General features: G+C 42.7%; 2 protein-coding genes across 2 annotated transcripts; both read left to right on the forward strand.

Moving 5' to 3' along the window:
• The first annotated feature begins 8,097 nt into the window (after positions 1-8,097).
• Positions 8,098-10,050, forward strand: LOC115680826 (protein VAPYRIN-LIKE-like). Its single transcript, XM_030604678.2, has one exon. It carries the CDS (start codon positions 8,287-8,289, stop codon positions 9,715-9,717), a length of 1,431 nt encoding a protein of 476 aa, XP_030460538.2. The 5' UTR covers positions 8,098-8,286; the 3' UTR covers positions 9,718-10,050.
• Positions 10,051-13,764: 3,714 nt separating this feature from the next.
• Positions 13,765-25,409, forward strand: LOC115680404 (serine/threonine-protein phosphatase BSL1). The gene is made up of 21 exons (XM_030604211.2): positions 13,765-14,237; positions 14,367-14,427; positions 14,570-14,648; positions 14,737-14,816; positions 14,905-14,999; positions 16,033-16,132; positions 16,346-16,415; positions 17,772-17,873; positions 18,009-18,090; positions 18,212-18,382; positions 21,401-21,584; positions 21,829-22,036; positions 22,120-22,287; positions 22,365-22,603; positions 23,147-23,231; positions 23,328-23,426; positions 23,495-23,694; positions 23,773-23,848; positions 24,467-24,602; positions 24,680-24,819; positions 24,919-25,409. Exons 1-21 carry the CDS (start codon positions 14,033-14,035, stop codon positions 25,000-25,002), a joined length of 2,664 nt encoding a protein of 887 aa, XP_030460071.1. The 5' UTR covers positions 13,765-14,032; the 3' UTR covers positions 25,003-25,409.
• The last annotated feature ends 291 nt before the right edge of the window (positions 25,410-25,700 follow it).

Consider the following 25,700-nt stretch of genomic DNA (forward strand, 5'->3'; position numbering starts at 1 on the left):
TCATATACAGATCTATGGACGGGCCAGGCTTGAAAAAAACAGACCAGGCGCGCCCAATGGGCCAAAAAAGTTGGCCAAGCCTGCCCGTTTTCTTGGGGGCAGGGCTGGTCGGCTGGACCGCTCGCACAGCGATCATGTCTATTATCATGTGCTCGGATTTAGGACCACCTCCAAACACACACCACAGTGAAAGGAATGTACCCTCGACCCGTCGGGTAATGGGATTCCGAGTGCCTTAAACACGCACCTTATAGAGAAAGGAAGTCCGAGCGTTAGGGGTTAGAAACCGGTCCGGTTCAAACAGGATACCGAACCGAATTGGCCTTACCCAACCGGTTTCAGGCTGATTCACATGCGGATTGGGTAGGCTTTCAAGTAAAAAATTGGCGAACCGGTTTTGACCGGTTTGGTTCCCTGTTCTATACTATGAACGGTCGGTTCTACCCGAGATTCGATTCTTTGTTTGCAAGCCGTCGAGCTTCGCTAGACAAACTTGAAAAATTTGGCACTCTAGAATCTTGATGTGTATGGGGGCCTCGTACTGAATTGGACCCATTTCTCAATGGATTAACATCGAGTCCTCATCTCTATTTTGGCCTTCTACTTCTGAAGTAGAATATATCCAGCTGAAAAGATATGGACATGCTGAGCTCTGCTCTGATTACTCATCGTTTACGTGGTTGGGAGTTCCTTACCATCCTCCTGTTTCTTCTCAATCATACACGATGTCGAAGACTCTACACGGTTGATCTTATGGGCCCGCTTCGAGCCAAGATGACTAGCATATGCTTCGCCTTTCCGGGTTTACGTCAGTAGGGAAAAATCAGATGCAGTCGGAGCTCCAATGTCCGTGTAGAGTTTTATAGCTTGACAGGCTGTTGCTGGACTGGTCTGGAGGCTCGTCACTTGGCGGACAGTCCGAATCCCCCTCATTCGCAATTTCCTGGACTTATCCTGGCACGGTGATGGAGGCTCTAATTTACCTCGCGAGGAGTTTATTTGGCGCAACCGGCGCGATGTTTGTGCCGGTTCTCCCCCACAGCCCTTGAAGATAAAAGTATGTACAGTTTCCTGAAAGCTTATAACCTATACTAGTTCATGCTGTAAGGTATTCTGGTTTGGCAGTTGGCAACCAAGGTCAAATCTCAGGCAGGCGTAGGATTTGATCTCTCTCCCGGCACCACCCTCATCGACGGGGATGGGGGGCGGCGAAGGAGGCAAGCCAAGATTTGAGGCTCGGATGGAGACCGAGTCTCGAATCTCGGCCTGAGCCCTAGATCTAAGATCTCGAATCTAGGTCAATCCAAGGTCGATTGCTGTCGGCGTTTTTTTGTCGATGAGTGTTAGATCGCCAAATGGCGCGAATCTAACGATGGACAATATGGCGATAGGAAATGGATATACCTACCGAGGGTCGATGGCATAGTAGTAAAACGGTCACCTGTCTTCCGCGGCATATCTTTGGATCGCGTCCAACACTTACGTAGTGGGTGTAGGATCCTCATGATAACACTTAGAGAAAGTTACTAGTGTTTGGTACGCTGATTCCCGCTCTTTTTATCAATAAGAAAAAGGACATGGATGCAAGAAATTCTCCTTCCAAAGCCTCAGTACATGGCAGGAAAAGCAACACAAACCAAACCCACTGATTTCCCAAGTATACAAATGAGAGCCACATTGATCATCCATTAACCGAAGGCACACTAATCTGGGATTGGTATTGTTGATATAGAAACTAATGTTTATTCGATATCGGATACTTAGGTTGAGAAACACCCCGAAGAGCTAGCCATGCCCTTTTCTCGGACTTTCAGGCTCGCGATTCCTGGTGGTTCAAGCGGCATTTTTCAACTGGAGCATGGTATGATTAAGACAATTTTTTTTGGCTTCATTAGGAATAGAAGATTATCATTGGGTAGAACTATGAAAGATGGCCAAACTTGCCGGGTACTAAATGTGACATCAATTAGATTGACTTGGTCTGTTCCTTGTGAGCATCGAAGCCGACAATCCGAGTAATAACTCGTTCTGCGCTAATCCTGGCTCACGGCCATTCCTCGGACGATTAGGTGATCTGAGAAGGCCTAGACAAGCGAGCTTTAGAAGCCAATAGCAAAATAGCCACTGCCGGATCGAAATATCTCAAGCTCTTGCCGCGACAAAAATCAAATCAGCAATTGGACATAATTTGATTAATCGATTCAAAGCCATGCGGTAAATGTTAGAGAACTAACATAAGAAAAGAACAAGAATGAGAGTGACATCAAAGTTGATACCGATGCTCTAAGTTACAACTCCCGGTATCTTTCACTCGCTCACAGACGTAACTTAGCTTAGATTTGTTTAACTTTTGGCTCTGCGCAGGTGCTGAGTACCGGTATGCATTTGATCTATCCGATTCCTCCAACTATATGTATTTGAAAAATGCAAAACCACCTGGTCAACAAAACTGCGATATGGTCATTGTCTATCTTTTAATTAAGGCGAAAAATCAGCTAGCTCATGAATTGAAAGGTACAGTAATGTTTTCTACCAGACAGTCATGACAGCATTTTAAAGGAAAAATTAGTTCAATAGCAACTATTTAGAGTAATTCGCAACTGCAATGGCACTTCAGCTCGTTTCCAAGAGTCAGAAGCAAATTAGATCACAACAGGGTGAAAGATAAGGAAGGGAAGAACGAGTTGCGATTGCATATTTATGAAAGGACATGCCATCCAGTCTTATGCTGTTTTCATGAAAGGACATGCTACTCTACACACCAGAAGAACGAGCTGCAGTTTAACATCATGAACTGTTAACGTTTAGGGTACATGATCAGATGATTAACAGAAGTTCTATTGCAGAAATAGTCTGCTGTCATTGAGGGGAAAGGAGATTGTCCAATTACTTAGTTCTAACCGAATCATATTGACAAAGCAAACCACCAGACAGTGGACACTATCGACTTGGTTTTGAACATAATAACTGCAAGGTACGCAGCTGGATCTTTGTATAACTCATTGCTCACAAATTAGCTTGCACCACATTAGCTTTCACAGTACTTCACACTCAGAATCTCTTGTTTCTTGAGAATGTTTTTAGCTGACGCGACGAGAAGGTGCCATTATGTCTGTTAGCGGATCCAATTTGACTTTGTAGAAATGATGCAAGGCGTGATGTCAAATGTTGCGAAAATTGATAATTTAAATCAAATTCGGCTTAATTTTTTTTAAGTGGCAGCAATTACGTTCAGATCTCTTGCAATTGATTTGTTATATGCGTTGCGGGATGTCGTTATCAGCGGCCTGTAAGAAAAATTAATTAAGCTGACCCTCCAACTAACATCGTTGAAAAATAGAAAGAAGTTGGTTAGTGTGAGCTAGAATTGGGCAATCTAAGATCCTAGACTGGGATCAATCGGCTGCCCTGAATAGGCCAGTAATTTCATCATATCATGTTCATATTTTCGGACATTGTGTTGGGAAAAGCTACATCTCATTTCCTAAATTGGACGAGGCCAACAAAGGTTGAAACCACACCAGATAGCAAATACCCAGCAATAGCTATTAGTCATGTAACACTACACAAATACATTCAATTGAGTTTGCTGTTGTTGCCCCAAAACATACAAAGAGAGAGAGAATAATATGATGGCCTTCAGGATCGACGAAATTGCACGGCAAAAGGAGAGAGAGTACTCTATGCAGAGCGAGGTTGAAATTGAAAGATCTATCCAGACTTTACCATGGAACGAGGCATCATTGAGTGTCCTAGAAGAACATAACCTGCGATGGTCTCCCAGGACGCGGCGAGCTCGGTCTTGTTCTGTCTCTGTCTATGAGGATTAACAACCTTGGCACATTTCGTTTTATTCTTGAAGATGTCAAGAGTCTGCATAGAACGAATTTTTCCGGTAATTACCCAATTGCATGGTGGTCGTGACTTGTCCAACAATGTTTACCCATAGCTACTCTCACAGAGTCATGGAAAAGAAGCGACCGCAACAGAGATTGAACGGTGTCACATGGAAATGCTGTGAAAATCACCAGAGCCGCACTTTGGTGTTAAGAGCTCACTTTCTGAATATCAATCAGGACCACAACCTCGAAACAGTATTGGATTAGACGAAGCCAAGCGATCTAACGACAACACCGGCGCGCGCGCGCGCGAATAAGCAGTTGACAAGAAAATGGTCTCCATTTGGTAGTAAGTTGATCATCACTGTGCACTTGGGAGAGTGACATTGTGTCTCATTGCTGAATGACGTAGTGCGGCAAGAATATGCCGAACTGGTGGGGTTTTCTTTTTAGGACGAAGAGATGCCTAGTGGTTGAATAACAACGAGACAGTGCGAATAAAGAATTAAGAAGGATCGTCCTTTGTAGATGGAAAAGACACGGAAGGTGGCCCATGAAAATGGGGGTGAATTCCTTAAAAAACCCCAAACTTGAGGTCAAGTATCAAATCTGTCCCGAATTTTTTTTTTGTCTCAGGAAAAGCCCAAAACTTTAGGTCCAGTCCCAAATCTGCCCCGAATTTTTTTTTTTGTCTCAGAAAAAACCTTAAACTTTAAATTCAGTTCCAAATTTGCCCCGAATTTTGTTTTATGTAAAAAAAAATCAGCAAATTTCAATTTATATTCAAAAATATACTCCCGTGATCCAGTTCCAACTTGACGTGGCACTTCCACATCGATAACAAATCCACATAAGTGAAGTAACGGGGCAATAGGTACGTATCGACGTCGTATTTTCACTTTAATAACAAATTAAACCAAATTAAAATTGTTGAAATTCTCCAAAATAAACCATTTTAGGATATGAAAGTTAGGATGATAACAAATCCACCCAAAAAACTTTTTTAATTTAAAAAAAAACCTAATTTTTAGGTTCAGTCCAAATTTGCTTCGAACTTTTTTTTGTCTTAAAAATAGCCCCATTACTTTGTTGATGTGGATTTGTTATCAACGTGGAAGTGCCACGTCAAGTTGGGACTAGATCATGGGAGTATATTTTTGAAAATAAATTGAATTTTGGTGATTTTTTTTAAACAAAACAAAATTCTGGGCAGATTTGAAACTAGACTTAAAGTCTTGGGTTTTTTCCGAGATAAAAAAAAAAGTTCAGGACAGATTTAGGACTTGACCTAAAGTTGGGGTTTTTTTTAGAAAATTAGGCCCATGAAAATGACTACTTCATGCACAAAAAGACTGAAGAAATCAGATACAATTAGGGTACGTTAGGTGGTCCGGATTTGTGTCTGGATAGTAGGGGTGAGCATGGTCCGGGTGGGTGGTTTTCACCTTAGAACCGGGAACCGCCCACTATGGACCAGTTTCGAAAAAGTGGAAACCGGGAACCGCTTGTTGGTTCCATAGATCCACCCGAGAACCGAACCGTCGGTTCGATTTGGTTTCTGGGTGGGTCTATGGAATCGGTCCCACTAGCCAAGGACGGAGACGGAAAAACGAAGACGAAGACGGAGATGGAGAGTCGGAGACGGTAAGGTGTGTATCGATCGAGAAGAGTGAGAGAGTAGAGTGAGCGTGAGGTGAAAGCGAAAAAAGGTGTTTCTCGGCTCAATGTGAGGCTGTGAGTGTCGAGCGAGTCAGGTTTAGTTTAGGGATTTAGGATTTTTCTTTTTTTTAAAAAAAATTAAAATTTTTAAAAAATATATTATATTATATATTATATTTATTATTATATTACCGGTCTGGTTAGGAGGGGCGGGCGGGCGGGCGGTTTCACATCTAGAACCGGGAATCAAACAGGTACCCACTGGTTCCCAAAAATTGGAACCGGGAACCGGATCGATTCCAGACGGTCCTGGGCGGCGGTCTGCGCAGTTCCCGATATTTTTGCACACTTCTACAAATTATCCTATCTGGTGCTTGGCAACGTCCTTCGGACCGGATAAACTTGGATATACTCGAATAAAATGCCAGATAAGAAATCCGGGGGAGGGGGTGGGATAAGCCCGGATTAGATAAATTTTTTTTTTCAAATAACTTAACAAGCACCATTTTTCAATGAAGGATGCCCATGAATTACTAAACGAAATTGTCACAAGAACTCAAAAGATTCAAAAGGTGTATTTCGTGCAAAGCTTACCGGAATTAAAACAGACAAAAATGAGATGCATAGCAAACCCAATGGATTGAAAGGTGCACCAGTAGATCATTCAGTTCGACTTTTTCCCAAGCAGGTCTCATATTTACAAACAGAAATCCAAGGAAAGAAATATCTTCACATTTGAAGAGGGACGCATCGGAAGACGAGGTATTGCTACAGAAGTTCCTCAAAAAGTTATCAGCAGCAAGAAAATCGAGAGAAAATAGGTCAAAATAAATCCACGCAAGCTTTCATTTTCTTTGAGGGACAATTAGGATGAGAATCAGCACTCAATTAACAGAAATGAAAACTCACCATCAGAGGAAAGATCATCTCCACATGATTACAAAAGACGAAGCTTGCATCACTTCTATTTGCCTGTCAACATATTAACCCAAAAAAGATTTGCCGAGAAAAAGATCTCCCCAAGCAACTAGCAATAAGCAAGCCATGTTAGCATGAAGCTATTAACAGCCCAGCTCTAGCCAAAAATAAGGACGAGAGAGAAGGCACTGGGAACACATTCCCAAAAGGTTATGTTGATCGACGAGATAATTCCCAAGTCCGACATTTCAAAGAACTCGAATGGCGGGCTCCTCACCAAGTCCATTGATTCAAGATGACTAGGTGAAGCAGGAAGCTAGTAATTTTGCGCAAGGAAAAGGAATTTTTGACGAGGAAGATATCTTCAGTTCCAAGAGATTTCATTCGAGGAAGCTTCAAGATGGATCTAGGGTGCATCACTGTTGTTCGAGGAAGCACATCCTGATATCCATGTTATATCTGGACATTTACCAAACATATGATGGGATAATTCATAATCTGAAGGACAATTCGGAGAATTTCTAATCCCCCCTTATCCTATCCTATCCTATCCCAATCCATGTCCGGACAACCAAACGCAGCCTTAGAGTAGAAGGCGTGCTATATGATCTTCATATGAGTGGCATATAACCTCACATAAGTACTATTTTATCTCGGTTATATGCTTAATCCGACAAAGACGGTGGCTTCATATCAATTAGATTAATAGGACTTAATAAACTAATTGTGGAGATAAACTCATATCGTGTTTAATTAATCTTGTTTGGTTTGCTTAAGCTCCACATTACAACTTGGTGATCAATACCAGATAATGGGTAGCAGAAGAGGCTCCATATTTTCATGCTCTGTCATTTCCTCAAATCTTTTGAATCATCAACTCAGCTAATTGTGGTGCTCTAGGATTGTGTAGAATCATCTACCGACGACTAATTTTTTCCGTAGCCATAAGATTTTGCCCTAATAAGCAAACATTGCCCTTGGACCTGTTTGTTTTTCACATGATTAGTGACCATCTGAGAACTCTTATCTAAGATATGTAGTTTCCGGTTTCTGACAAACCCAGTCAACTGCATAATGGGTAAAGTATTCTTTTGTCCTGTAAACTGGGCATACCACGCTCATACAGAACCGATCTGGAGATGGCCAAGGGCAACTCTTTAGAGCATGAAACTTGGTCAATAATCTCGCGCCCACTAGGCATTTTTCAAGTGAGCCCTTAAATATGATGGACATGATACATCATCAAAACTCGACATATGACAAGGCGAAATGTGAACCGAATTCCCATCTTCCGACCATTGCATTTATGCAGCATCGGTATCGATGATATTAAATCATGTAATTGCATGAATTGAGAAATCATAAACAGCACAGGCCTTCCTAACCGCCTCACCTAAGTAGCTTGTTGATGAAATAGCCCACAGAAATTCCCAGAAATTCATAAGAATGAATGACCAGTCAATTCAAAAAAAAGAGAGTACCTCTCTGTATTCCCTCCTTCAAAGGGAACAAGCAAAGCACCTTCAATGGTCAAAGGAGCCAATCAAAGAATTTTGACCCTTTCATTGTCAAAGTCACCATCTCTCCCGTTCAAAACTAGCCCAAAACCTAAGCGCAACCAATGAGCAGGAAGTTCAAGTTAAACCCATAATTTAATCATCTGATTACAATAAATAAACAAACCAATCAAGCATTTCATCATTGCACACGACAAACCTCTCATCCTCCTCATTCCTCACCCCATTCTTTCAACCTCTCACTTTCTGCATTTCCCTTCACATAGAAAAACACCAGATCACTCCAAATTCCTCAAGAAACACAAAAGGGTTGCTGTTTCTTAAACTTCTTTAGCCCTGAGTATCGTCCCGCCATGGACAGGCTCGTGAAGCCGGACGTGACCGAGGTCGAATTGACGTTCAAGAAGGGCCAGAAATGCACCAAGACGTTCCGGGTAACCAACCTCATGCACACCATGTCTGTGGCAATCTCCCTGTCCACCACCAACACTTCCCTCTTCAGCTTCAACCAGCCTTACTCCATAATCCCACCCCTGTCTTCCGCGTCCTACACAATTGTCTCGGCCCCGTCTGACCACCCGGCCCTCTCGTTGCCCCCTGATTTCATCACCGTCAGATCTTCCATGCTCCCCACCGGGAAAGCCCACCAGGACGACCTCCGCCGCCTGTTCTCGCGGCCTGGCCCCCATGTCTTCAAGGACGCCACCATGCCCATTGCCTTCGTTGGCCTCCAGGTGATTGAATTCCTCATCAAACAGAACACCCAGATCAGAGAGACCGAATCATTGCTGAAGAAGGCGATTCCTGGGTGTGACCAGTCCCAGCTCACCAAGCTTTTGAAGTATGCAATCGCGTGCGGGGACGCGGGAATCGTGGCGAGCCTGATCGACGGCGGCGCTGAAGTTAACGATGTAAATCCCGACGGAACATCCTTGATAAGCCTGGCAATTGAAGCTGGAAATCTCGAGATACTGAAAATCCTGATAGCTTCAGGCTCTTCAGTCAGCAAAAAGAGCAAACACGCTGATCACATCCTCCACAAGGCGGCGGAGATGAACCGGGTCGACCTCATGGAAGTCCTGTTCAAGGCTTTCAAGGACATCATCGACCCGAACGAGCCCGACCCCGACGGGAGGAGCCCGTTCCACGTCGCGGCGGCCAACGGCTTCGTCGATGCGATCAGGTTCTGCGTTGCGGCCGGCGCCGACGCCGACGCAACGGACTCCGCTGGTTCGACGCCTCTCCACCTCGCCGCCGCCAGGGGCCACACTGAGGCGGTCGAGTACCTGGTCAACCACTCGACGTACGCGAGGCACGCGGTGGACGGGGACGGGAAGACGGCATTCGCGCTCGCGGCGGAGAACGGGCACTCGCGGCTGCTCGACTCGCTGCGGCTGCGGGACGTCCTGCTCCGGGCGGCGAGGGTCGACGACGTCCACGGGATGAAGAGCTGCCTCGCGGAAGGAGCCGACGTGGACGCGAGGGACCAGAACGGGTGGACGCCGCTGCACAGGGCGGCGTTCAAGGGGCGGGTCGAGAGCGTGAAGGTGTTGCTGAGCCACGGGGCGAGCGTGAACGCGGTGGACGACGCTGGGTACACTCCGTTGCAGTGCGCGGTGGAGGCAGGGCACGCGCATCTCGCTCTACTGCTGATCGCGCACGGAGCGAAAGCGAGCCCGAAGGGCCCGAAAGGCACGGCTCCTCTCAGCTCCGACGTGGCAAAGCATCGCCTCGACCGTCCGTGTTTCTTGTATCCTCTGTGCCGCGAGAAGGGACGAGCTTGAACGGAGGCTGCCACCACCTGTTCGACGAAATGGCGCAACGAAGAATGGAAGACAAAAACGAAGAGGCCACCACCTGTTTGACAAAATGTGTGTGTATACTGGAATCTGTATATAGTTTTGTGAATAGTGTGATTCACCATTTGATTGGATGGTGTTGGATGGTCGAATAGAGGGAGAGAGAAGATGTATTGTAGTGTTCATTTCCCTCTCCCAGCCAGTTCTGACCTCCAAATTTGGTTGCATCGGCGTTGCTTGTCTCGTGTATACTGGAAACTTGAGTCTAGGAAAGAAAAACGCCATTGAATGTGCAGCTTCTTTAGGGATTAGACGTTGCACGTCTTGGCTCTTGATTCCCGATTTGTTACCGCTTTTCTCGTCCGCAAGTTGATCACAGCAGCAAGAAAATCGTTCTTCACCTGTCTGATTGGTTTGCTTACATTGTCGACGGTTCTGTCGCATTCTGTAAGACTACTTATGTGTGTTTCTTTACCAAAAGAAACTGTTCCTATTCCCTGAACTCCGTTCATAGATGCTCCTGAGCAGCGTTCTTGCGTTGCCATCTTGAGTGCACGCCTTTGCCATTTGCTTACCGTATGGGAGGAGCAAAGCGCTGACATGCTAACACGATTGAATTTGCAAATTCTTTAGGGGCTAGACAATAGATGTCTTGGCTCTTGATTCCCAATTTCTTACTGCTTTTCTCGTCCGCAAGTAGCAGGAAAATCTTTTTTTTCGCCTGTCTAATTGGTCTGTTTACATCGTCCATCCTGTTGCATTTAGTAAGACTACTTATGTGTGTTTCTTTACCAAAGAACCTGTTCCCATTTCCTGAACTCCGTTCATATATGTTTCTTAGCTGCGTTCTTGTGTTGCTGTCTTGAGTGCATGCCTTCGCCATTTGCTTACCCATATGGGATGAGCAAAATGCCTACATGCTAGCACGATTGAATTTGCAAATTCTTGAGGGGTTGACATCTTGGCACTTGATTCCCGATTTCTTACTGCTTTTCTCGTCCGCAAGCAGATCAGAGAAGCAAGAAAATCTTTTCTTCGCCCGTCTGATTGGTTTGCTTACATTGTCGACAAGTGCTGTTGCATTTAGTAAGACTATTTATGAGTGTTTCTTTACCAAAGAACTGGTTCCCATTCCCCGAACTCCGTTCATATATGTTTCTGAGCAGCATTCTTGCGTGGCCGTCTTGAGTGCACAACTTTGCCATTTTGCTGCAAAATGCCAACATGCTAACACATTGAATTTGCAAATTTTTTGAGGGTTAGATGTTGGACGTCTTGGCTCTTGCTTCCCGATTTCTTACTGCTTTTCTTGTCCGTAAGTAGCAAGAAAGTCTTTTTTTTCGCCTGTCTGATTGGTTTGCTTACGTTGTCAACGGTCCTGTTGCATTTAGTAAGACTACTTTTGTGTTTCTTTACCATAGAACCTGTTCCTATTCCCCGAACTCCGTTCATATATGTTTCTGAGCAGCGTTCTCGCGTTGCCGTCTTGAGTGCACGCCTTGGCCATTTGCTTACCCGTATGAGACGAGCAAAGCGCGGATATGTCGAGCCAGATTAGCGCTACACATGCGGCAATTCTAGCTGATTATTGGGCATTTCTGTTGGGATCCATATGCTGCTTCGGCTGGCCATGGCTTGAGAAGGATGGTTGCATTTCTCAAGTGTTATTAGTGTGCCGAGAATCGACAGATACACGCAAGTCACGGGCCAATACATCGACTTGATATTTGTCAGTGTACGGCAATGCTCACACAAATAGGCAGTGAGCAAGGTAAGTACTACTTTCGGACACACCATGGACGAGAATGCGCTAGGATGCTCGTCTCTGGCCCGAGTTAGGATCTGAACGCGGGCTTCTCATGAACCGCGGGCGTCGGTGTGACTCAACAACAACGAGGGTGTTGCACAGCAAGTTCTTGTCGGACGACAACTTCGAGTGGCATAAAGTGTTGATGACCCGAGGATCCGATTGGCATGAGCAATCAACCCGGCTATATCAGACCCCGTTAAGAATCTGGAAAAGAAAATTTTATTTTTGGAAATTTCCAAGCGTTCGAAGCTAAGTTGACATTGAGGGTCCTCTCCTTGTTTGATGAAGTTTCATAAGCTATGCCGCACTGATTTCTCTTTATAATGTTGTAATTGACCACTGTCCTTTAAGAAAAGGTAAGTTAATGCGGTTTTGTGATTGGTATCCATCGCTTTGCAACCCCCCTCGCCCCCAATTGCCACCACCAGGGTAAGTGGCACATTTGACAAAATGTCATGTTTTCATGAGCTCTCTGTGGCTGTGTCGCTCAACATCACAGCATCTCTCGCATGATTTCGAGTCAAATTCTATTTCCATATCGCGAGCGATCCTGATGGTCGGATCCACGAGATGCGGCCTCGACCGTCCACGGTGACTAAGGAGGTGTAATGTCAACCGTTGAATATGATCACGCCGAGCTCGTCGCTTGTGAGGTTCGCGGCGCGCAAGAAAAGCCTTCTGTTCTAGTCCTAAGGAAGAGGCCAGTCCGCCTGCCCTTTGTTCCTAATGATATTTAGAGCTGAAGTCTTTGATTTGAATTCTACAATTTGGCTCCAAACAGAATGATGGGTGTAGATCGAAGGATAGAGAAGATTGGATCCTTGGCTTTGCTCATTTGATTGGGATCAGTTCTCCTGCACAAGCAAAAAGCTGGGCTCTTTGGTACGGGTCGAGAATGGTGATACAAAGGGGTATCGAAAATCTGAAAATGCAATTGTTTCATGGAAAATGAATGTACGAGCAAAATGCTCGGCTCTTTGGTATGGGTTGAGAAAGGCGATACAGACGTGTATATCGATAATCTCTTAGGGTTTAATTTTTTTCGCGGAAAATGAATGATTTGAAAAATATTTTCCTAAAAACGAGATCTTATATCGCTTTACAAAAATGAATGAACGAAATTTTTATTCACTCTCCACGAATATATTTAGACATAAGCTGTTGTCGCTAATGAAAATGGGTTGGGAATGGTGATACAGACGCCAACTGCGTCAGAGTGGTTAGGAGGATTATATTGATTCGACTCGTAGCGCTCCGATTTCTTCTGAATTATTTTCCAAACCTCAGTTCGAGTCGTCTAGATTTATCCAACTCAGACCGATTAGATATTTATAATGCTTAAGCAGTCATAAAGAAATGAACCGCCGCCTCCTCCTCCTCTTATCCCGCCGAGCAGCCGCCGCCGACACTGTGCGCCCCTCCCCCCTTATTGGCACGACCGGGCGTCCGCCGCTAGAGACCACAAGTTGAATCAAAGTCCCAAAGGAAAATTTTTAAAAGAAAAAGAGAGAAAGAAAGGGGGGGCCATTCGGTCGAAAAGTACCCAATGATTCCAAATTTTCTAGGATCAGGCCAGATGAATGGCCGTCACCATGCATATTTATTTTTTTTTGCCCTGAGAATAGTCTCAGTCACGTCGCCTGATCATCCCGACCGGCGTCACTTATTCACATTCAATTTGCAAATTCCCCCCCGACACCCTCGAGATGAGAGGGGCACGAGAGGCAGGACCCAATTGTGTTTTTACTCTAAATCGTTCTATTCGCGGGTTTTTTTTTTGAAAATTTCCGGGGTCAAAAATTGGAGGCCTTGAACCGGAATTTAATAAGTGGTCTTTTTCAAAATAGGATATATGTATGGAAAGGAACTATCATTTTCATTTTTTTGGGAAATCGCAAAAAAAAAACAAGATAGAAAAAGAAGGAAAAAAAAAAAGGGGGGAAGAAATCCTCGAAGGCTAGGGGCAAAGTCGGGAAGCGATCGGGGAAATCTCTACGGAACGGCATCCCTCTCCTCCGTTGACTGTTGACTGTAGACTCTCTCTCTCTCTCTCTCTAGAAATATTTTGCGAATTTTTACTTTTTCTTTTTAATATATATTTTTTATATTTTATTTCTAATCTCTTCTTCTTCTTCTTCTTCTTCTTCTTCCTTTCCTCTGTTTTTTCCTGACCCACTCAACGTTTGACTCCCCTCGCCACACCAACCGGGGCAGCACCCCCAGCTCCGGACTCTACCCCCGCCGCCGCCGCCGCCGCCGATTCGCCGTCGTCCGCCCCCGGCCGAATCGAGAAGCTCCCGGCGGCCGGCTCGCGCGGGTCCCGTCGGAGCCTCTTCGGGGCCCCGCGGCGGATCGTCGCCCGACGAACACTCCTCGATCTGGTTCCCTGCCGAGGGTTCGGGTTCGGGTTCGGGGCCTGGTTTGGGATCGACTGAATTCCGACCTCGGTCCTGCGGGCAGGGGAGGCTTGTCGCTTTCCTGCGGGGTTCCATGGGTTCCAAGCCATGGCTGTACCCGGCTCCGACCTATCGGAACTTGGAGACCTACTGGGACACCGACGAGGACGCCCCCGGCTCCCGCGTGGCCCACACCCTCACCGCCGTCGCCGCCACCAAGTCCCACGGCCCCCGCCTGATCCTCTTCGGCGGCGCCACGGCCATCGAGGGGGGCGCCGCCTCCTCCGCCCCGGGCATCAGTGAGTACCGTCGGGTTGCGTCAGTGTGTTTCCCGTGGTCTTTGTTTTGCTCTTGTGGCTCTGCTCGATTTTCTCGATCAGTCCGTATTGGATAGTTCGGTTGTTTCATGCTGGTTGCTATGGTGCTAGGATTAGCCGGAGTCACGAATTCAGTACATTCTTACGATGTTCTCACCAGGAAATGGACAAGGCAACTCCTTTCCCTCATTTCCTTTCCTCTTTCTTGCTGTTTCTAGCAGTAGCAGTGGAGCTTGATTAGTAACTGTTGTTTGTTTTGTTTTTGGTAAGGAGTAACTGTTGTTTGTTTACCTCTGTAAAATTGATGAATTCAGAATGAAACCTGCGGGTGAGCCGCCGTCTCCTAGGGCGGCACACGCGGCGGCTGTGGTAGGCACTATGGTTGTCTTTCAGGTAATTGTGGCGGGTAAATATGTGGCCGTGAATGGCTAGTGGTGTCCTTGTTTGGTTAATTTTACACGTGAATTGTCTCCGTTGGTAGGGTGGCATAGGTCCTGCTGGGCATTCCACGGATGATCTTTTTGTGCTAGACTTGACAAATGACAAGTTCAAGTGGCACAGGTGAACTTCTGCTGCCAAATTATGATAAAGTAATTTCTGCACAGAGACGGATATCTGATAAATATTAGTGTACGGTCTTTATATGTAGGGTGTTGGTGCACGGGCAGGGTCCAGGGCCTCGATATGGTCATGTGATGGACTTGGTTGCTCAGAGATATCTTGTTACTGTCAGCGGCAATGATGGTAAGTTTTTTTCAATTGTTTTTTGGTTTTTCTTGAAGATATGCTACCAGAAGTGATCAACTTGTTATACATACTGGTAACCGCTGTAAAGTTAGGGGAGATGCTTTATGATAATTACTCTTTGCTTATACCTTCTCTTTGATTAGATGAGATGGCTTTAAGACATGCGTTGTGCTGGATCTATATGCTTCTCTAGTTTTCTTTGGAAAGGATTTTCTAACTTTGAAGAAGATGTGTATATATACTGTGAGCAAAATGCAGAAGCTAGTTGTGCTTGGATTTCTTAGAGTCCATTTTTCTGGAGGTAATGGATCATCATAAGCTAGCAATAGTGTTGGGCCTGAACCATTATGGTGTTATTTTCCCTTTTATCCTCTGCAACTTGTTTATTTCGTTGGATGGTCATTAAGATGTTATTTCGATGATGCATCGAAATGTTCTTTTTTTTTTTTTGCTTTTTAGAGTATGGTCACGATGATATTATTCAAGAATTCCACATGGCTCGTCTTTGTAATTTATTTGGACCTTATATACTTGTAATCTCCATCAACATTTAAGCATTAGGAGCGACCTTTCTAACTTAGTATCAGAGCCTAGTTTGGCATTCTTCCCCGAACTAATAGGTCATTTCCCATGTGGTTCTTGTTTATGTTTTCGTGTGCTTCTTATGGTTTCTTTCCTGATTGCACGTGAGAGGAGGTGTAAAGTATTCCGTATTGTTTGTTTAGGGATTTATTTGGGTTTTATATGCATGCAGTCTCCATCACCCTAATGGCTTTGGATTGAACTTTCTAAAAGATATTATTTGGCAAAGTATTCTTCTCAATCGTGGACAAGTGGCGTTTGCTCATTTATTATGACGCATTATATTGCTCCTGCGATACAATGCAATGATTTTTGTTTTCTTCATTTTATTTCTAGAATTTTTGGCTGGTCAAGCCATTATTCTTGCGTTTAGGTCTTTTCTCATTTTCAATGAAGGCATTGTTGGAAGGCTAACAATAACTTTACCGTGCGAAATATTCTTTTCTAGGAAAAAGAGTTCTTTCGGATGCTTGGGTACTGGATACTGCCCAGAAACCTTATGTTTGGCGCAAGCTCAACCCAGAAGGTGATAGACCTTCAGCAAGAATGTAAGTATATGTTATGCAGTTGGGAAAAGTCAGTTGCCTCTAATTTCATATTGTTAATGATGGCGAATAATAGCCGCAAATGATTTCCATTGCATTACCACTTGGTCTATGGTTGTAGGTAAACTCCATTACATTGGAAAAGCAGATGCTATCTATTCATTCTCTCGACATAAGAAAAACCAAATTAGACATAACTCTACCATACTTTTGCAGGTATGCAACAGCTAGTGCACGATCAGATGGCATGTTTTTGCTTTGTGGTGGAAGAGACTCCTCAGGGGCAGTAAGATCTATTTTCACTGAAGAACTTCTTTCAATATTATTACTGGCATGTAATTTGGATGGTTACCTCTTCCACCTGGCTTTGGTTCTTGAGGTTTTTACCTGATCAAAGGAGTGACCTTTTCATCTAGGCAGCCCTTCATAAGGCACTTAACTTAAAAATGCCTCATGCTTCCCCTTTAAAATTTTGGGATATTGTGTTGGCATTTACAAATTGATACATCCAATACACCCTCTTGTGATGGATTGTTGGACCACGTATACTGGGCCTCTTCAGGGGCAGTAAGATCTATTTTCACTCGAGAACTACTTTCAATAGTACTACTAGCATGTGATTTGGATGGTTTGCTGTTCCACTTGGCTTTGGTTCTCGAGCTTTTTCGTTCCTAAGTTTGTTTCCACTTGATTAGTATGTGGATAAACATGTTGAATCATGTGTGAGTTTAGTTTTCATCTGATCGAAGGAATGACCATTGCATTTGGGCAGCTCTTTATAAGGCACTTAGCAATGCCTCATGCTTCCCCTTCAAAATTTTGAGATATTGTGTTAGCATTTACAAATTGATACATATAATGTACCGTCTGTGATGGTTTGTCGGACCACATACATTGGGCCTCTTCAGGGCAGTAGGATTTAGATGGTTTGCTCTTCCGCTTGGCTTTGGTTCTTGAGATTTTCCTTTCTAAGTTAGTTTCCACTTGATTAGAATGTGGATGAAGATGTTGAATCAAGTGTGAGTTTAGTTATTATCTGATCGAAGGAATGACCCTTGCTTATAGGCAGCTCTTTGTAAGGCACTTAGAAATGCCTCATGCTTCCCTTCAAAATTTTAAGATATTGTGTCGGCATTTACAAATTGATACATCCAATATAACCTCTGTGATGGTTTGTTGGACCACATACATTGGGCCTTAATTTACAGTTGTTCCTCCTTCAGGCTTGAGAACATTACAATTTAACTTCCATAATCTCTGGGACTAAATCTAACTTGTGATTTTCTTAACACAAATGCTCTTGATAGCATTATTATTCTGGAGTCGAAATGTTTCATGATGGATCTTTTTGTGTTAATTTCAATAAGGAGGAAAGGACAAAGATGGCAACCTCTATAGTACTACAGTGAGGGTGTAGTAATACTACGGTATCCAGTTGGATGTTAAAGATGGAGAGTTGTCAAGTGTATACCTCTTATTAAGAACTTCACTCACTTGCATGTGGTGGTGTGTGGCCCAGAAAGAAAGAAAGAAAAAAAACAAATAGAAATCAAATTACCAAGATCTCCCATGTCTGATAATATACGTTTTTGGTGTTTTCGTACTATATCTCTTAAACTATTGATCTGCCTGGCATTCACAGCCACTGGCCGATGCTTATGGCCTGCTTATGCATAGGAATGGTCAATGGGAGTGGACTCTTGCTCCTGGGGTATCGCCTTCGCCACGGTACGAACATGCTGCGGTAAGTATATACTTTTTCTCGGTCCCGCTTTGCTTAGTGAACTTGAATAGTGGTCTTGCAGTCTTTGAGAGGACCGGGATTGGATATGCATATTCCAGCTTATTACCCATGAACCAAATTGTTGTGTGGTTGTAGGTCTTTGTTGGTGCTCGGTTGCATGTCACAGGAGGTGCAGTCAAAGGAGGACGTGCGGTGGAGGGTGAAGCAGCTATAGCAGGTAATCTTTAGTCTACGATGTATATGCAAACTACTTTTGGCATATCCCAATCATCTTATTTTCCATATCATTGTTTTACTGTGCAAAGATCTGTTTTACAACCTTAGTTATTTTTTTATAGTTTTGGACACCGCTGCTGGAGTTTGGCTGGATAGAAATGGACTTGTAACTTCGTCTCGCACTAGCAAGGATCACTCTCAGTATGATCCTGCATTGGAGCTTATGCGCCGTTGCCGCCATGCAGCTGCGGCTATTGGTGTTCGCATATATGTCTACGGTGGTCTTAGAGGAGGTAAAGAAGTTAATACGGAAGAATCAAGCAAAGGATCTTATATTATACCTAGTAGTTTCAATGACATAGTAATTGGATCATTAATGGTTTTTTAGTACAATGACATGAACAATAAGGAAGGCGATAATAAATCAGGTCCAAATTTAGCATGATTTGAATTGTAAAATTTGAACTTGTGGTTTGTCCTTTTGAAAATTTGAAGATGTAAATGAAGATCAAGAAGACTTTTTTGGGACTCCAGTTATCTAATGGAATAGACAAATTAAGTGTATGACTTATGGACCTTTCCATGACTTGCTTATGGGAGTTCATCAAAATTATTTACCAACAAGATATGAGCTATACTTTTTCTCTTAAAGAATGACATGGATTATAAATGATTGGCAATAAAGTTAGGCACTATTGATTAAGGGTGTGCAGGAGTACTTGCAGAACTAACTGGCCCTACGGAACCGGCATAGTCGGGAAGGTTCCAGGGTGGGTATTAGAGCTTGTAAGTTAGGTTCTCAAGTTCCAAAAATTCAGGACCGGTGTGTATAGGGTAGGTTCTGTGGTTTGGGTCACACATTCCTCTATCCACCTTCGACCCTCCCCCTTGTGCCCTGTAGATTATTGCTTAATTAAATATGTTTGCTTTTTTATTTATGACCTTCTTATTGTCAGTATGAAATCTTCACATATAAATGGATGAAGGCCCTAACTGGTTAACTATCTGCAATCCAATTTTACCCCTCTTTATGACGAGCTTGGTTTTGTCTACAACTTTTTATCCTAGTGCATGCTTTTGGTAGAGTGGGATATATTTTTATATAAACTCATAGATTTAATAGATGGGTAGAAGCTGATTTATTTCTTTATATTTTCTTATGTTACGATTGTTTTAGAATTACGTTACAATTAGACATGAACATGAAATTTTTTATGTTGAATGGTCAATGGTTATAACTATAATAAAAAAAATATTTAAAAAAAATATGGGGTAGTATAGGGTACCTTGGAACCTCTGGAACCGACACGTTCGGGTTCAGGGTGGTTCCAAGACCCTACGAGGTATGCTCTAGGTTCCAAAAACTTGGAACTGGTACCTTTTGGGTAGTTCTAGAGTAGGGCAAATACTCTACCCACCTTTTGTGTGTGTGTGTGTGTGTGTGTCTCTCTCTCTCTCTATCTGTGTCTGTGTGTCTGGGGGATGGGGCGTTTGGGATAATTTCATAGATGTCGATTCTCGTACAATCTCAAAACTAACACGACATGTGTAGATGAGCCAACTATATAGCAAACAAAATTATTCTAGCGGTGAACCTGAGTTGAGCTGCCTAGAGCTGTGTTAGGCCGGAGTGGATATGTTGGAAGTTGGATCTGTCTTTGTTTCCACATCATCCATGTTTGAATAGGTGTATTTTGACAAATAAGTTTCGTGCATTCGTAAACTAGCACGACTCATTTAAAAGTCATGCGATTTTGTGTGGGCCACAGAGTGGGCAATACTGTCCTTGTGGCGGGCCCAAATAAGTGAAGATGCAGCTACATCATTGTTCCAAGCATGTTAATTTCGTTTTGCGTAACATATAGCTATTGATTCACCGGTGCATGGCACGGGTATTAGGCTAGTTGTATTTGCAAGCTCAGTATCTACTCTCACCAAGTTTGCTATTTACAGCTTTATTAAAGAAAAATTGTTGTTCTATCCAACACTATCATGTTGTGCATTAGAAGGCATGTTATTCCTCAGAATGAATATCAATTTTTTGGGACACTTGGTGGATGGCAATTCCAGATTTTAAAAGAGGTTCATTAAAGAAGAGCTTGTTTATAGTAACCAGACATTTCTTGCTTTGCATCATAATGCTTGAGCTGGAACTGTATCTTGAAACTTTATAGAAACCACAATCTTTAGCAATTCTTCTTGAAGAAAATTCTATCCCGCTCAACCGTCTTTTTGACTTTTTTCATCAGAGACTTCTGTTTATGGCCCTTGGAGGAGACCTATTTGTATTCATTTTAAAAGTCACGTCCAACAACCTGGCACAGAGGTTGTTACTTTTTTGGCTGCATATATAATCTCTGGTGGCTTCACGCACAGCTCAGAGTGAAGTAGATGTTTTTCCAAGATAATTTATTATAGTATGACTACACTTGTACAATATTTAAAGAAACGTTTATTTATTGTCAGATGAAAAGTGATGCTTTATCAGGACTAGTTGGTAATATCTGGTATAACAGGATCTGATTTGGTGTAGCCTCTGAGACATGGATATCAAGTCTCTAACAGATCTTATCATGGAGTTTAAAGCTCTAACAAAAATAAATATAGCTGAACAAAGAACGAATTTCCCTAAGGCTTAAGGTTCCAAAATTTTGTCAAGTAAAAGCTTCACTTACATGTCATTTGATCATGTAGACCAAAATGCCAAAAACTTTAATATTGAGAAGTTTATATACATAAACTGACTTGTTTCAGTTTCAGTTGTATTATCAACACTAATTTTTCCGGTGCAATGACGATCTTAGACAAGAATTAAAAATAAAATGGGAATCACGGTCCACATGGATCTGGAACCCTTTTTTGTGGTTCTTGTCTTGTAATCTTCTCATTTTTAGTTTTCACTGGCTCTAGCATGGTTCATATGTGAGAGTGAGACCCCATACAATAGAATGGGAATGGCCATCCGAATCATTTGTCTAATGTTTTCCTCTCGTTATGGGTTTAGTTGGATGTTATTCTGTTGAACAGAGGAAGATTTTCAAATTTAAATTCCAATTTCCAATAAGCAGACATGTATGAGTTATTACGTGGAAAAACTGGTTAAATTAAGAGGTTTGTAATGTTCCTTCATGCAGCATACTACGCTGATTTATGACATAGTCAGATATTTTGATAAAGTTTCATCTTTGTCCACCTAATTGATAAGTTGTCTGTTTAGTTCAGAAGGCTTTTCCAGCGGTTATATGACATATGTTCTTCCCATTTGGTCATCTATTTGTTTCCCTTAATATAATCTGAATTATTTGGTGCAGATATGCTGCTTGATGATCTTTTGGTCGCCGAAAATTCGCTGTTCCAGTCGGATAGTGATTCTCCAATGTTAACATCGGAGAGGGCCTCACCTATCGGTAGTCCAAAATTTAATGCATCTATACTTGCTCCTGCAACATCTCCAACTTCAGATAGTGCACTAGATATTTCATCTGGCAGCACGGGGTATTATACTGCTTTTCCCCATTTCTCCTGACCTTTCTTTTTCTCAAGTACCAGTCTGGAATTTGTTGTACCAGCAGTAACATACAATTGTTCTTTTCGCCCCCAATCTCATGTCCCCTCTCTGCCTCCCTCCTTTCCTAGCCACTAGGCTGCGTGCCTATGGGCACTCGTTGTGACGTACACATACCCAAACATATTAATTAGCATCTTATGTGCATGTTTCTTACTGATGTGTGTTTAACAGTTCCAGCATGGACAAAAACTCGATGGAAAAACTCAGGGAGGCTTCTGCTGCTGAAGCTGAGGCGGCTAATGCTGTCTGGCAAGCTGTTCAATCGGCATCTTCTGTCCCTGCAGAAGAAACATCAGTATCAGATGAAAACTCTCAAGCAACTGAAACTGCTTCAGATGGTAGTGACACTGAGGGAGATGTTCGTCTTCATCCTAGAGCTGTAAGTCGATGAACTTATGTCATGGTCTCACATCAAAGGGTGTTTTAGTCTCTGTTCTTTGTGCTTACATTGTTGTCTTACAGGTGGTAGTTGCTAAAGAGGCTGTAGGTAACCTTGGTGGAATGGTAAGACAGCTATCACTGGATCAATTTGAAAATGAGAGCAGACGGATGGTTCCGATGAATAATGAGCTGTCATATCCTACAAAAAAGTTCACCAGACAAAAATCTCCTCAAGGCTTGCATAAGAAGGTGAGTGTCACAGAAGTCAATACCATCATCCTCATTAGAACTTTTGCCGGGCTTAATTACCTCTTTTCTCTTTTCAGATTATATCCACTTTGCTTCGGCCTCGAAATTGGAAAGCTCCTGCTAATAGGAGGTTTTTCCTGGATTCTTACGAAGTTGGGGAGCTCTGTTATGCTGCAGAACAGCTTTTCATGCATGAGCCAACAGTTCTTCAGTTAAAAGCTCCAGTTAAAGTATTCGGTGACCTACATGGTCAATTTGGTGATCTCATGCGTTTGTTTGATGAATACGGGTTTCCTTCCACTGCAGGAGATATAACGTATGCTCGATATGGTTTTAATAATTTTTTTTTAAGCTTTATACTTGTTGTAAATGTCCTATGTGTGCTGCTCTTCGCTGAGAAACAACATGACAACAGAAGAGAAAATCCAAGTGTCATACCTTCAAAAGTACCGAAGTGATAACTAAAATAGGCATTGGAGCTGATGGTGGCTGCCTGATAGTCATAATATACTTTATTCAAAGTTTCACAACATTAAGGAGATTGTGTAAAAGTTTTTGTTTAGAAATTCAATCACAAGTTTAAACCGTAAACTATTGTCTTGATTTTGGTTTATTCAAAATGTAGGCTCGGAAAAGTCATATCTGGTATTCCCTACTATCGTGTGGTACAGTTTATGGTGGTGACTTTTCTTCATGTTGCTTAAAGGGCCACGCATTTTCTGAATCTCTGATATTATTAAAATTTAGTGAAGTGATTCTTCTGGGGTGGAAGATTTCCCAGTATTGAATATTTTTTTTTATATTATGTGAAAATGAAATTTAAATGTCTATCTGATAGACTCTTTATGTGTTGACACAGCTATATTGACTATTTGTTTTTGGGAGATTACGTTGATCGGGGACAGCACAGTTTGGAGACTATAACTTTGCTTCTTGCTCTTAAGGCACGTTTCTGCTTTTGAAAGAGTTGATTATTCATACAAATGCAATGCATTGTTTATGTTATTTTACTAACTTGGGCTGTGGTTACCTTTTTGTAGATTGAATACCCAGAAAATGTTCACCTGATACGAGGAAACCACGAGGCAGCTGACATAAATGCGCTTTTCGGTTTTCGTCTTGAATGCATTGAACGAATGGTGAGTGCAAGTGTTCAGTTCTTTGTTCTCTTTTCCATGGCCTGTTATCTGAATTTGCTTATGTATAGGGAGAAAATGATGGAATATGGGCATGGACACGGTTTAATCAACTTTTCAACTGTCTTCCGCTTGCTGCTCTCATAGAGAAAAAGATAATCTGTATGCATGGTGGCATAGGAAGGTCTATACATTCTGTAGAACAAATTGAGAAGCTTGAAAGGCCAATAACAATGGATGCCGGATCCATAATATTGATGGACCTTTTGTGGTATGATAAATGTCTTCATTTTTTTTTCCATTTAAAGTCGTTAAGCGTGCATGTTTTTATTCAAAGTTTCTTGAACAGGTCTGATCCAACAGAAAATGACAGTGTAGAAGGTTTGAGGCCAAATGCTAGAGGGCCAGGCCTTGTCACATTTGGGGTATGCCAAGCTAGTTTTTCTAATTGAGACATGCTTTTCTTTGTACTCTTTGCCTTTCGGTATACGTGCCCTCCCTTATCTCTGTTCTTTTGTGCTACTCAATTGTCCCTAACAAGTTCTAAGCTGAGTAGTGTCACATGTATACCTTGAGGCCTAGCTAGTGGATAATCGATAGACCTTCAGGTAATCAGAATTTTTAGCAATCAATATGCAATAAATCCCTCTAGTGGGAGGACACTAGAAAGGGCTGCCGGATAAGCTGCTTGTGAATAATCACACTTGATCTTAATCCCTTTGAGTGTGAGCTTTAAGGGACTGCTATGTCCAAGCTTGCTCAACAAAGCAAGAATGGTTGTTGGTATCAAAGATGCTGAGCATAGCAAAAAATCTGCTCGACATTTTTAGTTATATTGCATTATTTTCCTTCTCCTTGCCCTTTGTCTCATTATTTCATGTTCGTCCAAGAACCTCCCAGCCTCCAATCCTCCCCAATAGAACCAGTTTGAACCTGCTCCCAATCTCATTATTTGTGCTATTGCCACTTCATTTCTCAAGATATTTTATTTTGGAATAAGCCCGATCGTAGCTGTGTTGAGTATTGACTCTGGTTTACTTCAGCCTGACAGGGTCACAGACTTCTGCAAGAAAAACAAATTACAACTTATCATAAGGGCCCATGAATGTGTTATGGATGGGTTTGAGCGGTTTGCTCAGGGACAGTTGATTACCCTCTTTTCTGCAACTAACTATTGTGGTAAGCAAATGAAGTCCCGAGCTTTTGACTGACCCTACATCGTGCATTTGCAATTCTAATTCTCTCTATGCTTTTAGGAACTGCAAACAATGCTGGAGCAATATTAGTTGTTGGAAGGGGTTTGGTTGTCGTTCCCAAGTTGATACATCCCCTGCCACCTCCCCTTCAATCACCGGAGACATCTCCGGAGCGTGTCATTGAGGACACCTGGATGCAGGCAAGCCCTGTTTGCCATTTCCTGATTTTTTTTCCTTCCTGTCGAAGTCTTAAATCATTTATAAGCCATAAGTTCTTCTAAACTTCTGGTATAATTCAGGAACTCAACATTCAAAGACCACCGACACCTACCAGGGGTCGTCCACAGCCCGACCTTGACCGAAGCTCCCTTGCATATATTTGATTTCGGCCAAATAGTGTGGAGACACTAAATCTTCGTTGCTGGATTAGCGGGCTTAATTTACAGCTTGTCATGGTCAGGCAGACCATTCGCCACCCTAGGGCATGTGGTAGACTTGTCTACTGTGGAATATGACAATTGGGCTTGTTTGTTGCATAGGTGTATACATAGCTTGAGAGTGGTAGCAAATTTTACCAGTTATTGTTGAGTGTTTCTCTCTTTTTTTCCCCACCCTCTTTTTTCCCACCCGCATTGAGATTACCACATGTACATGTATATTAGGTCTTTGTAAGAGATGAGGAAGATAAAGCTCAATACAGGGTTAGCCGTGCCAGTGGTATTTACTATTGTAATGTAAATGCTTCTCTGATTTTGATGATTTAATCTTAAATTCATGTCTTTTTTGAAAATTTTTAGTTTGGACCATTGGAAATTTCAAGTGGCACGGATTTGTCAGATTCTTACAAGTGTGAACAACTCGCACGAAGCTGTTAATGCTTGTTCGTTTGCGTATTATATTACTGTCCTTTAGAGTTCGCCTTACAGGATTAAATCACTTGGTAATTGCTTTCTGTTCGTTCTCCCCTCTTGCTCCTCAATTGTTGGTTATTCTGAAAAACTGAAAGTGAGAAATTTTTTAGAGGGACAGAAAATTGTTAATATTTCTTGATTAGCTTCTTAACAAATCTGAATTTGTTGTT

The sequence above is a fragment of the Syzygium oleosum genome, unplaced genomic scaffold (assembly GCF_021117445.2).
Source record: "Syzygium oleosum isolate NSW1041296 unplaced genomic scaffold, Sole_v2.1 Sole_v2.01, whole genome shotgun sequence".
Lineage (NCBI taxonomy): Eukaryota > Viridiplantae > Streptophyta > Magnoliopsida > Myrtales > Myrtaceae > Syzygium > Syzygium oleosum.